The sequence below is a fragment of the Mandrillus leucophaeus genome, unplaced genomic scaffold, assembly GCF_000951045.1.
Source record: "Mandrillus leucophaeus isolate KB7577 unplaced genomic scaffold, Mleu.le_1.0 Scaffold29, whole genome shotgun sequence".
Lineage (NCBI taxonomy): Eukaryota > Metazoa > Chordata > Mammalia > Primates > Cercopithecidae > Mandrillus > Mandrillus leucophaeus.
The window spans coordinates 3,977,150-3,990,270 of NW_012103031.1; the positions used below are offsets into that span (position 1 = coordinate 3,977,150).

Consider the following 13,121-nt stretch of genomic DNA (forward strand, 5'->3'; position numbering starts at 1 on the left):
AGCCACCGCACCCGGCCACTTTTTTTTGTATTTTTAATAGAAACGGGTTTCACCATGTTGACCAGGCTGGTCTCGAACTCCTGACCTCAGGTGATCCACCTGCCTCGGCCTTCCAAAGTGCTGGGATTACGGGTGTGAGCCACCACGCCTGGCCTGTCAGCTCTAAGGTTTGCTCAGCCTCCCCCATTCAGACCCTCTCCCACCAAGCTGCACCCCTGCCCTCTCCCTTTGGCCCTCCGAGGCACCTGTGCGGGCAGCAAAGAGCATGTAGATGGAGCTGGCTTGGTGGGGCTCCTATTGATGGCTGATACACCTAAGACACCATGACACACCCAGGAGGGAACTGATGTCTATAGAGCAGGCACTAAGTCACAGGGAACACAGGGATGATACCTGGCCTGTGGCCCCATATGCACCTTCATGGACCCTGCCCGGTGTCCACCCCACAGTCTCAGCATCTGGAAGGTTCCAGCTCCCACAGCTGGTGTGGGAATCTCGTTCTCACCCCACCTGGGTCCCCTGCCAAGGCACTGGCCCATTTCAGCCATCACCTAGCTGGATAAACTTAGACCACTGAGTCCTGCCCTAGGGGGGAAGTCAGAGCCCAGGAGGTCCCAGTGCGCCTCGGGTGGCCCCTCATGTCGCACACTGGCCCCCACCAGGCTGCATGGCCTTGGCACTGCCTTGTCCCACATGCATTCCATATGGGGACCTAGAGCCTCGGGAAAACACAGATCCACACAGGCCTGGCTTCACTGTGAAAAAACAGGCATCATAGAAAAGGGTCAGAAAATGGGTTACTTCATCTTTCCCATTTCATGATACTTTCTCAGTTTACTATTATAGTAAACGTAAGCTTGAAATAAAAAGGTTTCTTGTCACTAAGTTGAGTCCACCTCGAACTGCCACCCACAGCCACTCTGTGCACAGAGCAGCAAAGAAAAGCCCAGTCCCCATCAGTGGTCACCCTTTCCCATTTGGCAGCAACGCTCCCTAGGTCCGGGAAGGCTGCTGCACCCCAGCCCTAAGCCCCAACCCTACAGGGTAGGGAGGCTGGCAGAGAGCTGGAAAGGATCTGACCCTCAGGCTCTGATGCAGGTCTTGGGTTTAGAGATGCCTCCAAATGGGGAAGGTTCAAGCCTAGGAACAACTACGATTTTGTAGCGAGATGCATCGGCACCTCAGCAACCAGCCAAGACTCAACAAGCATTTACTGTACAATAAGCCTCAAAGAACTGGACTCCCAGGCCAAGTGCGGCCTTGCCCACAGAAGTCTCAGCCGCCCACAGCTAGGAGGCTCCTCCCAGCACCTCTCCCTTGATCCTCAGTGCAGCAAGGAAGCCTCTCACTTGGGGAGGTAGGCAGGGAGCCCTCCTCCCAGTAGGCTCTGTAGAGAGGGCACCTCCCACCAGCTCTGGAGCTGGCATGCCGCCTGTCCAACAACTGGGACAAGGGTGGGCCATACTTCAGCATATGGCATGGTGATAGGCCACCACTGACACCGAGTGTGGGACAGGAAGGGCATCCAAGTCCCTGGGAAGTCTGAGCTGGCTGCACTCTGAGGGGAGCTCCCAGGAAGTAGCAGGGCCCCTGGGAAGGGTCCCAGAGGGAGACCAGCCTGCCCCAGGCCAGGCTCTGTCGAAGTGGATGGGAACATCCTTGACTGAGGGTGTTAAGCCAACAGGACTCCAGGGACATGGCCCCAAGGGCGTTTGCTGGCTCTCAGATCCAAAGCCCTTTTTCAGATCTAAGTGAGGCCTCCTCACAGCTCAACTCATCAGACCCAAGACTGGAGGCTGACTAGGAGGGGTTGGCACATGTTTCTCAACAGCTGGAGGGCACTGGGGCACGAACCATGTGACAGCAGCCCAGGGTGCCCAACACACCTGCTTCCTCCAGAACGCAGGGGACAGCGGAGGAGAGGAAACCCTGGGGCTGGCGGTCCCTCTCCCCTGCACCTCACCTTTAGGCCTGAGGACTCTGGCCTAGCAACATTCAGCTAGGCTTCCAGGAAGATCCCGAGCGACCACAAGGCTCAGCGATCAAAAGCAGAGGCCGACCAGAGGCTCAAAGTTAGCTGTCTAGGGAGGGAGAAGCTTCCAGTGTAGCCACAAAGACCTTCACAGCCTGTGTCCTGAACTGGGAACACTAAGACCCGCCCCCCCCAATCCAGTGGCAGGTGACAGGAGCTGATGGAGGGGAGACCACCCCAGCAGGTTGGGTGCCAAGGGAATGAATGAAAGGCCTCAGGGCTGGGGTTGGGGCTGTCACAGGAACTATCTCCCCCACCTCCCTCCACAGGCACCAGCACCGGGCACAGCTGCTCCCTAGCGTGACTGGCGTCTTTAGAGGCTTCCCTTCAAATCTTAATGCTGAGATGTTCCTCAAGGGCTCACTACTCCACTGCGCCCACCACAGTAACCCTCCTGCAGGCTGAAGCCCCACATCTGCTCAGTTCCATCAGGACGGCAGGGGCCAGGCCGGGATGCTACACCATCTCACCCTTGGCTTCACCTCAAAAGGCAGCTGGAGGGCCTGGGCTCTGTCTGGGTGTGAATTCTACTCCTATGACACACTGGCCATGGGACCCTGGGCAAGGCCTTAAATCTGAGTTTCCCCATCTGTAAAATGGGTCGATAACAGCACCAGTGGATAAACCCACTTGGTGGGACTGCTGCAAGGATGAAATGCACATCCATAAACATCTGCTACGTGGCTGCAGAAGTACCTCCCAGGGTCAGGTGGTGCTGCTGCCACCATGGGTCCCTGCAGATGCCGAGGCCCCTGCTGTCCATCCCATGCTTTCTGTTGGTCATCGCTCAAGTTGTCCCCCAAATGTCAGGTGATGCTCCTTTCCTGCCATCAGGCCCTGGTGGCCACAGATCCCCACCAAGGCCTTTCTTCTTGAGGCTGGGCCACAGTCCCTAACCCTAGACAGGCCCCTGGCCAGCCCTGTGCCCCGGGGGCAGGCTGCCTCCTGGACTGCACAGGAGGGGCGGGGCACCCTCCAGCCCACACTAGGGCCTTCCTGCTCACCAGTGGCTGGTGCAGTGCCAAGGCCCTCAGGGAGGCCCTGGATGCACAAAGATCCCTAGGGAGGGTGGTCATCGGCATCACCAAAGCCGAGCATTGACCCAGAATCCCACCAACACAACTGCAGCCTCTCCAGCTTCTATCCCCAGGCCCTGGTTTAACTGTGCAGGAGGCAGTGGTAATCCCAGGGGCCAGCCAATGTCCCCAGCAGCAGAGCCCCCGGAACACGTCCGGTAAGTGCCTTGCCCTGGGCACAGGGTGGGGGTCCTATGTAGGACACTAATCACAGGGGCTGTGGGGAAGAGTGGCCCCACAGCCACATGCCTGACCCAGAAGACACGGTCCCAACCTGCCATGGGACGCCACACACATCTCACATCACTCAGGGATGCTGCTCAGTGCAGCCCACACACATCACCCATGGCAGCAGGCGCCACCATCTACAACTCCCACCCCTGGGCAACCTCTGCCCATCTTGGAGTCTGGAACCTGCCCTCCAGGCCCAACCTGACCTGGGCCCCACGGTGAGTCTGCAGAGTGAGCTGACTGAACAGCCCCACTTCTCTCCCTCTGACAACCCATCCGCTAAGGCCTGGCCTGGAGTGCAGGCTGTGGAAGTCAGTTCCAAGTGAGGCCAACACCTGCTCCCTCCCCTCCCCCGGCTGGTGCAACTTTCTCTATCCAGACACAAACTCCAGATGGCCTCAGAGAGACCCTCCCTCATGGGGGGCAGCAAAGGGAGGAGGTGGACAAGGGTGACACGCCCAAGTTCATAGGCATTAGCAGCCCGCCTTTCTGCAAAATGTCAGGGAGACGAGGGTGGCACTGGCCCCACACATTGGTGCCTGGGGGAGGTAGGGCTCTCGGGCACAGCTGCTGCACTGGGATCTGAACCAGCTGCATGGCCCTGGCCAGGCTGCCAGGTCTGTAAGGAGGGGGCCTCCTCTGAGGACAGGCACTGGTCCTGCCCCTCACTGGGGCAGGTGACCTCAGAAGGATCAGTCTGCAGTGGCTGAGGGGGTCCATCTCAGAGGGTGGAGAGGCAGCCCCACAAGTACAGGGTTGGCCTGCCAGGCCAAGGCCACTGGCAGCCACGTAAGGCCTGCAGGCACCCACAGCCACAATTTTCTCCAGGCACATTCTTGCTCCAGTGCAGACCAGAGCCGGCAGAAAACAGGGTTCAACCAGGGTGGGGATCTAAGCCAGGTAAGGAGAAAGGCAGGGCAGGGGAGGGGCAGGAGGGGAAGCGTGGGGCTGGAGCATGGCTGAAGGGCAGGTGGGGGCTTCAGCAGCCCTCAGGAGGGGTGGGTCCTGATGAGCGCAGTGCCAGAGCCCAGATGTCATTGTGGCCCAACTCATTAAGGAGCCCAAGACAGGGACACACTTGGCTCTTGCAAGACTCCAGTCTAGGAACAAACTCTGTCAGCCTGGGCACAGTCAGCCTCTGTCCTGCCCCAGCGAGCTCAGCCAGCTCAGCCCACCAGAAATGAATGCAGGGGAGGCAGGGAGCACTGAGGGAGTGGGGAGCACCAGGGGAGGGTAGCCACTCAGTACACAGGCTATGGGTCACATTTCAGAGGCTGCCCTTACACACCCACTCAGGGCCAGGGGCATCCCAGGCCTACCAGCCCCAGCACGATGAGCAGCCACAGGGGGCGCAGGGGGCACTGGCACAGCCAGCCCCAGGGAGCTTGCAAACCCCAGCCAGGTGCACAGGCCACAAGGGTCCTGTCGCCTGGACTGAAAGGGAACCACTCAGGCTCAAGCCTGCACAAGGCTCTACCCCTAACCCTCCAAGAGGCACAGAGAACAGGAGCACAAGTAGACCACATGCTGAGGGCCGGGCCCCACAGGCCTGTGTCCCCTTCTCCTCCTGAGAGTGTCACCCACATCCCACACTCATCCCGGGGCAGCAGTGATCTTTCTTGCCAACCAGAACACTCCTGACTGAAGCCTAGGAAATGTTCCAAGAGGGTCCCCAAGTGTCTGGAGAATGGCGGCAGGAAAGGCCTCCTACAACGACACAGAGAGGAGGCTTCAATGATAGTTCAGCTCTGTGTCCCCACCCAAACCTTATCTCCAATTGTAATCCCCAAGTGTCATGTCAAGGGAGGGACCTGGTGGGAGGTGATCAGATCATGGGGGCCGTTTCCTTCATGCTGTTCTTGTGATGATGAGGGAGTTCTCACGAGATCTTATGGTTTGTTTTTTTTTTTTTTGAGATGGTGTCTTACTCTGTCACCAGGCTGGAGTGCAATGGTGCAATCTTGGCCCACTGCAACCTCCACCTCCCGGGTTCAAGCGATTCTTCTGTCTCAGCCTCCCAAGTAGCTGGGACTATAGGTGCACACCACCACACCCGGCTAATTTTTATATTTTTAGTAGAGATGGGGTTTCACCATATTGCCCAGACTGGTCTTGAACTCCTGACCTCGTGATCTGCCTGCCTCGGCCTCCCAAAGTGCTGGGATTACAGGCGTGAGCCACCACACACCAGTATTTTCATTTGAAAACACATCTATGCGGTGCTCTGAGTCTACCCATTGCCCCTCCTGACTGGCATCACCCAGCCCCAAACCAGACACCTGTGGGGCAGAGGCCTCTGCAGAGCTCTCTAACGCTAGGAGCCCCTCAGACACCACTAAGAACCTCCACGCAACTGACAGTGTGGCATCCTCCTGTGGGAACCTGAGTTGAGTTCAGTTTCTTCAGATGAGTAAACGGAGCCTTAGAGTTGAAGGAGCAGAGCCAGAGCTGGGCCTGAGGCTTCCAGGAAAATTCACCACCCTGAACGCCTTCTGCACCCATCACTCCAAAACCTCCTCTCCAGAATGCCCCAAGCTGCCTACCCCGGTCAGAGTCCTTCCCACGGTGCTCCAGGGAGAGCAAGGGAGACTGTGGGGAGCTTTTTCCCAGACACGCGGCCAAGTGGGCGGAGAAGCAGGAGGACCAGCTAGCGCTGTCATCAGAAGGGCCTCCGCAACGGCGTGCTGGGCTCCTGCGCCTGCCCTGGCTCAGCCGACCACCTGACAGCTGGCCCCTCACATGCAAAGAAATTCACGGGCTCCAACGTGGGACAGGGAATCATTTTTAAAGGTTCCTAGGAGGAGCCTCTAGGTTCTCTAAGGACCTTATAGCCCTCGGACCTCTCTGGAACTTGAACCACCAGAAGCCAGGCAGCAAAGGCAGAGGTTGGCACAGGCCGGCCACCCCCATATCCACGGAGCCCCCTCCATACCTCACTCCTCAGCACAGATGGTCAGAGGCGCAGTCAGAGGCACCAGGTACCAGGTCTGCAGAGAGCTCGGTGAAGGCCAAAGTTTGACAACAGCTCCAAGAAGCTGTCGGCACAAACCACGAAATTCCATCCGCGCTCACCTGTGTAGACACCAGTGACGATGTCTCCTTCCTCAGGTCGGGGGCTATCTGGGACCCAAGGTTCTTCCCCTTGTTCCAGTCGGAAGATCAGATCAGGCTTGGGGATTGGGTATCCTGCCAGGAGAACAGACAACGGCTATAGGCAGCTCCCGTGGGCCCTCCGCTGCCCTATGGCCCGTGCTGTGCCACCGCTCAGTGCCCCTCCACCTCCACCTTCCCAGCATCAGCCCTCCCCACCCCTCCCTGCTCCGAAGGGTCCAGGCATTCCCTTCCCTCTGAACCTTTCCCTGTCCTCCCCTGCTCTCCTCCCACCAAGCCCCCCCAACACCTTCACCTGCAAGATGCCCACACTCTTCCTCTTCCCTCTCCCTCCTCACCCCCAGAGGCTTCAGGGGCCATGCTACAGAGACCAGAGTCAGACTGCCTCCACAGACGTATCACCTGGCTCAGGGCGCTGCCTGGCCAGTGACATCCCCCGCCCCACCCAGAGGCCATGAGGTCCTAGGGCTTCCCTGGGAGGTGGACTGGGCCCAGCATCCACCTTTGCAAAGACCCTGGGATTCGAAAGCCCCCCCTGTCAGACAGCTAAGCCCCTGGCAGCCATCACACCAGGCTGCCTCTTGGGGACTAAAGGTCCCGTCCTTACCCAAGGACACCAGAATCCCATAGTTCTCCTGCATGACTTCCTGATAGAGGCCCCGCTGGTCTGCTTCCAGCCTTTCCCACTCCTCCAGGGAGAAGTACACAGCCACGTCTTCAAATGTCACCAGCCCCTGGGAAACAGAGCCCCAGGTGAGAAGCTGAGGGAGCCCTTTACAAAGAGCCACGGATGATTGAGGCCACTGAGGCCCTCCAGCGTGGGTGTCGGGGACATAGATGCCCAGATGGCACTGAGGGCTTTCAGGCCTTGCCGCAGCCCTGGAAAGCAGGGGCCAGATCCCAGCCAGAGAATGGGGACTCAAGCTCAAAGAGGCTGAATGACCCAGCTCCTAGGGCAGAGCTGTGGCTCATGCAGAGGTCAGGAGACAATGAGCCCTGCCCCCAGTTCCCCTCTTCATGCAGTGTGGCTCAAGCCGGTGCAACGGCCACGTCAGCCATGGAGGGCCCACTCCTGTGTGGACAAGCAGGAGCAGCTAAACTGAGCGTGGGCACTGGCGCCTGACCTGTCTGGGCAGCAGGAACCCAGACCCTGGACATGTGACAGGCACTCCAGGTGCGGGAGCGGCCAGCCTTGGGGGACAGCCAGGCCTCTGAAGTCGCTGTGCACAGTGCCGCTGAGTGGGTGGCAGCCAAAGCGATCAGGACAACCCAACGCTCAGGAGAGCAGGACCACACCCCTGGGCTTGGGGCTGGACACCCAGCCGCTTCCTGTGGCCCCCTCCCAACTCAGGGCCAGGGCCCAGACTGGGGACCCCAGTGCCGTGGCCACTGCCAACATATGTCTCCAGACAACAGGTGCCGAGGCCCCAGGGGGAACCCTGCCTAGGTTACCCAAGCCTCAAACGGAGAGGGCAGCTCACCTGAGACCCAGCCATCAGCAAATCATCCTCGTCCTCATCCTCCTCCTCCTCCTCCTCCTCGTCCTCCTCCAGGTCCTCATCCCTAGGAGTGGCTGGAGCCCAGGAGAGCTGCAGGCCTGCGGGGAGAGATCTCTTAGGGCCAGCTGCCCTGAGCCCCCAGCCTGCAGGGCCAGGAGCCCCGGAAACACCCTCACTGCAAAGCCGGGCTTCAGCTCCACCCTATCAGCCCAAGAGCCCTCCTGACTTGACCAGGTCCCTGGCCTGGTCCACCTCAGCCCCATTCACCTCCTCCGCAAGGCTGGCTGCTTTTCTTACCCTTTTCCTGAAGAACTGGGGACTTGGCATCACCACCATGGCTAAGTCGCTCCTGGGTCCCCAATGCCAGATGCTGCTCCTCTGCCAGCACCTCCTTCACGTCGTCCTCCTCCACGTCCGCCTCCACCTCCACCTCGGCCACCTCCTCCACCTGCGTGTCCTCCACTACCTCTGCCACACCCTCCTCCTCCTCTTCCACCACTATCTCCTCCTCCTCTTCTGCCACCTCCTGCGCCTCTTCCCCCTTTTCCTCCTCCTCCTCCTCTTCCTCCTGGTCAGGGTCACACTCTGCCCCGTCCTCTGCCCGCTCCAGCTGGGCAGCTGGGGAGTCGGGAGTCGTGTGGAGTGCCGCCATCCTCCCTGGGAGCGAGCCTCCGCGTGGCCTGAAACGCAGATGGACGCCAGTGATGCGCTGCTCTCAGCACACCACACAGGTCCCCTCACAGGGTCGCCCACAGCCTGGCAGGGGTGCAGGGAGCAGGACTGACTCCTCCTGTTATGTAGTTGAAGGCAATGGAGATGAGGGAGGACCAGGCCTTCCCACAGTCTTCCCCCGCACCACCAAGACATTCCGTACCCAGAAAGGCTGCCCCAGGAGCCCCTCCGCGTGAGCCCTAGGATGCCAGTCTCAACTCCTTTTTACCAAGAACTACATGCCTGGTGTGAACTGCTGCTCTTTCCTGGAGTAAATCAGCCATTTCTCCCAGTCTTTATCCACAAGGAAGCATCACACAGCCCGAGGGTGGCCTGTGTTTAGCCAGAAGGATACCGAGAACAAAGAGACGCTTACCTGGTCCTCAACACACATGAACCAGGCCAGCAGGGAACGCCAAGAGGTCTCAGCACAGACAGGCTGCAGGCACTTGCAAGGCACGACGGGGCTGGGAGGAGAGACAGGTGCCGAGAAGCCAGCAGGTCAGGCTCCCTCCTGCAGGACATGGGAGAGCGAGGGCTGCGAGCCAGCATCACCTTCATGTGCCCTCAGCCCTCGCTCTGTGAAAAGTGCAGTGCATGGTAGACACACAGCTCATTGCCAGACCATCAGGAGGACAGGAAATGCCTGTGACATTTCAAGTTTGGGGATCAGAGACTCTTAAGGGCTGACTTATCAAAGCCCCAGAGGCTACAGGGTCCTACTCTCTTACTGACATCAGGGACAGCTCAGCCCAGAAGCTCAGGGGAGAGGCAGCCACACTGACACAGGGTCCAGGGTCCAGGGCCATGTACACGGCAGGACGGGATCTGCTGGCCCTGGGACCCCTGGCCCCTCCCCACTGCGTGTCCTTCACCAGCCCCTGTGGGGTCCCGAGGGCAGGGCAGAGTCACAGAGTTGATGAGTCCATTTCGGTGGCTCCTTTCTGGGTATAAACCTGAGACCCGGCCCGTCACCCAGGATACACACCATCAGTGTCTCCGGCCTGAACAGGGCCATTTCCACAGCGAGCCAAGCCCAGAATCCAGGGGCTGAGGCCATGAGCCCCAGAAGCATCCTGGAATGTCAGGCCACTTGACCACACAGAGCACTGGGCCCCCCCTAGTTCATCCAGCTCGAGCAGTGGACACTGTCTGCCACAGAACTCCTAAAACAAGACTGAGTGGCCTTCATGAGAACAGTCCAGACCACCACACCTGGTGTTCTTACAGACACAGGAGAAAGCTGCTCCGTGATTACCTCTCCCTCCATAACCCATCACTTCTCTATCAATTAGGCAGCTGTGTTAGGCCATTTCTGCATTGCTGTGAAGGAATACCTGAGGCTGAGTAAGTTATAAAGAAAAGAGGTTTCATTCACTCACAGTTCAACAGCCTGCACCAACAGGGCACCAGCATCTGTTTCTGGGGAGGGCCTCAGGAAGCTTCCACTCATGGAAGAAGGCAAAGGGGCAGCAAGAGAGAGGGAGGAAGCTCCACACGCTTTTAAAACAACCAGATCTCCAATGAACTGAGAACTCCCTTATCACCAACGGGATGGTGCTAAACCATTCATGAGGGATCCGCCTCCATGAGCCAATCCCCTCCCACCAGGCCCACCTCCAACACTGGAAATCACGCTTCAGCGTGAGACTGGAAGGGGACTGATGGAGCCTAGATGTTTGTCCCTGCCCAGATCTCATGCTGAACCGTAATCCCCAATGCTGGAGGTGGGGCCTGGTGGGAGGTGACTGGATCATGGGGACAGGCCATCCCCTTGGAGACAGTGAGTAATGAGTGCTCGCTCTGAGTTCACAGGACATCTGGTCGTCTTTAAGTGTGTGGCGCCTCCCGACTCACTCTCTCTTGCTTGTTCCTGTTTTCGCCATGTGACATGCTTACTCCCCCTCACCATCCACCATGATTAAAGGCTTCCTGAGGCCCCCTAGATGCCAGGCAGATGCCAGCACCATGCTTCCTGTACAGGCTGCAGAACCATACGCCAATTTCACCTCTTCTTTATAAATTAGCCAATCTCAGGTAGTTCTTCATAGCAACGCAAGAACAGCCTGACACCTGGACAAACACCCAAACCATAGCAGCGGCGCGTACTCATTTCCTGAACTGCTTTGAGCCGCTGCTTTAAAATCCACACTGCTTTAAAAGCCAGGAAGCACTGAGCATTCACACAGGCCCACCCAAGTCAAGGGCTGGGACACAGCCTTCTGGCATCCAGAAGCCACCTCTGTCCCAAAGGTCACCTGTGCCCCCTCAGTGGCTCCAGCCCCCTTTCTAGTTTCAGAATCACTGACCCCCAAAAACTCAAGTCACAGAACTATGCCTGAGAGCGCCACCCCAATCTCCAGCCTCTCCCAGAAGCCGGCCTTCTCAGTGTCCACAGCTCTTTGGCACGTGAAAATGCCTGAAGTGTGGAAACACATGCTCTGCGTGTTATGCTAGCCACCTCCAGGAGGACACGGCCCTGCCCAGCACTCAGGGCGCTGGGTACACTCAGCAACGGTTTCCCAACCGCCACCCACTTGAGGCCCAGAGGAGGGCTTTTCTTTTTCAAGCCTCAGGCCGCAGATTCAGGCTGGGCCTAGGTGCTATGCCAAGCCCGGCAGAGCTGTCTCCTGCCTGGCCACCACCTGAAGCAGCAACTTTCAACTCCCAGAGCCAGGCCACCAATATGAGGACACAACAGAAGAACACTTCATGGCTTTAGAATAAAGTGGCTGCATGTTCATCTCATCTCAGGCCCTATGTGTGCTATTCCCCATCCCCGGAACTCTCTTCCCCTCTTCCTGAGTGATCTTCTGAGGCAGCCCCCTGGGTCCCAGTGGTGATACAGTTCCCTGTATTTCTTCCCTCGCAGCACCTACCACATCTTAAAAATACACTTATGAGACTGTCTTATCATCTCTCTCCCTGCGTATGGTCAGCTCCAGGGCGGCAGAAGCTCCCTTTGCTCATGTCTGACTCCTCCCACACCAACACTTAAGAAGCATTCACTTACTAAAAGAATGTCTAAAGTCGCCAGCCAGTGTGATGGACACAGGATTTTTAAAACTCAGCATTTTGGCCCTACTGTCCTGTTCCAGAACAGGCTGACCACTGCTGGTTGGTGGGACCCTTACAAATCCCCACCCAGAAGCAGTGGGGAGTCTCTGCCTCCAAAGAGGACACCGAGTTCTTTCTCCCAAGAAGTCCACCCACGGATGACCAGAGAAGGTGGAGGACCAGCTCCTACAGAGGTCAGAAACACAGCCAGACATCATCCCCAACCCAAGATTCAGAACAGAATGGTTTGCAAACCAGACCACAGCGGGCCGGGCAGTTTAGATTCCAGCAACTCTCCCTGGGTTATCTCTGCCTCCCCCAGACCCGCACTCTTTCCCTCCTCTTGCCAGCCTGCCAGTCCACTGTAAACACTGCTCACCTCTCCCTCGGCATCCAACTTTGGGTCAGAGGCCACAGGGGGCCTCCTCAGCATCAATCCCAAACCAGAGGCCACAGAGGGCCTCACCAACTTCATCCCAAACCCTCAATTCTCAAACTCCCGACCTCAGGTGATCCACCCGCCACGGCCTCCCAAAGTGCTGGGATCACAGGCGTAAGCCACCTCACCCGGCCCAAACCCTCATTTCTACCAGGCTACTGCACTCTAGGATACGGTGCTGCAGCCAACATTTAGAATGGGAGGTGACAAGATATCTTCCAAGAGAAAAAAGGAGGGAGACAAGGACAGGAAGAAGAGAAAAAGCTTGAAAGTGGATAGAAACTCTCCACAAAAGCTCCAAAGCCAGGGAAACTCAACTTGGAGAGTGGGAGATGTGGGGGTGTGCTTGTGTCTAGCCCCCTTCATTCCCTCTGGGTGGCCCCCACTGCCCTCAGAGCCCTTCGGGTCTTCATGCCCTCCTGGAAGACTTCCTTCTCCGACCACCACAGTCCTCACTGTCTGTCCTCGGATTCTGGATCCCCCTACTCTCCTGGGTTTGCTCCTGGTGCAGGTTATTTCCATGGGGGCCATCCCAGGTCCCCCAGGGTAGCCCCCTCACTACCCCACCTGGCTCCCCAGACCTGCCCACACTTGTTGAACCATACCAAGCACCAAGGTCTCCCCACACAAGCAGAGCTGGGGGCCTCATCCTCCTGGTATCTGCACTTCCTCTTGCCCATCAAGTCCTCGACCAAAGCCCAGCCCCTTTCCTACCTCTGCCGCCACACGGGACAGCCCAGACCCCATCCAATCTCAGGGATGGGTGTCCCTACCCACCTGCCGGCAGCAGAAGACAGATGAGCAGGCCACCGGGGCTCCTTCTGCAGATGAGGGAAAGCCCGGACAAGGCCCCCAAGGTCACAAAGCGGGCTCCTGGGGCGACGGGCCGGGCGCCTCCCGCCCCCAAGGGGGCGTCCGGAGCCGCCTCCTCCTGCAGAGACCCAGACGGTGACAGCCCCTCCTGG

At 58.3% G+C, this 13,121-nt stretch overlaps 1 protein-coding gene across 1 annotated transcript in view; it reads right to left on the bottom strand.

Moving 5' to 3' along the window:
* ZNF316 (zinc finger protein 316) overlaps window positions 1-9,137 on the bottom strand; it is a 30,607-nt gene extending 21,470 nt beyond the window's left edge. Inside the window, exons 1-4 of the mRNA XM_011985847.1 lie at window positions 8,247-9,137; window positions 7,932-8,047; window positions 7,058-7,184; window positions 6,412-6,525 (exon numbers count right to left, since the gene is read on the bottom strand). Of these exons, the coding sequence (XP_011841237.1) occupies window positions 6,412-6,525; window positions 7,058-7,184; window positions 7,932-8,047; window positions 8,247-8,601 (712 nt within the window). The 5' untranslated portion in view covers window positions 8,602-9,137. The remainder of the gene's footprint in view (window positions 1-6,411; window positions 6,526-7,057; window positions 7,185-7,931; window positions 8,048-8,246) is intronic.
* Window positions 9,138-13,121: the final 3,984 nt, after the last annotated feature.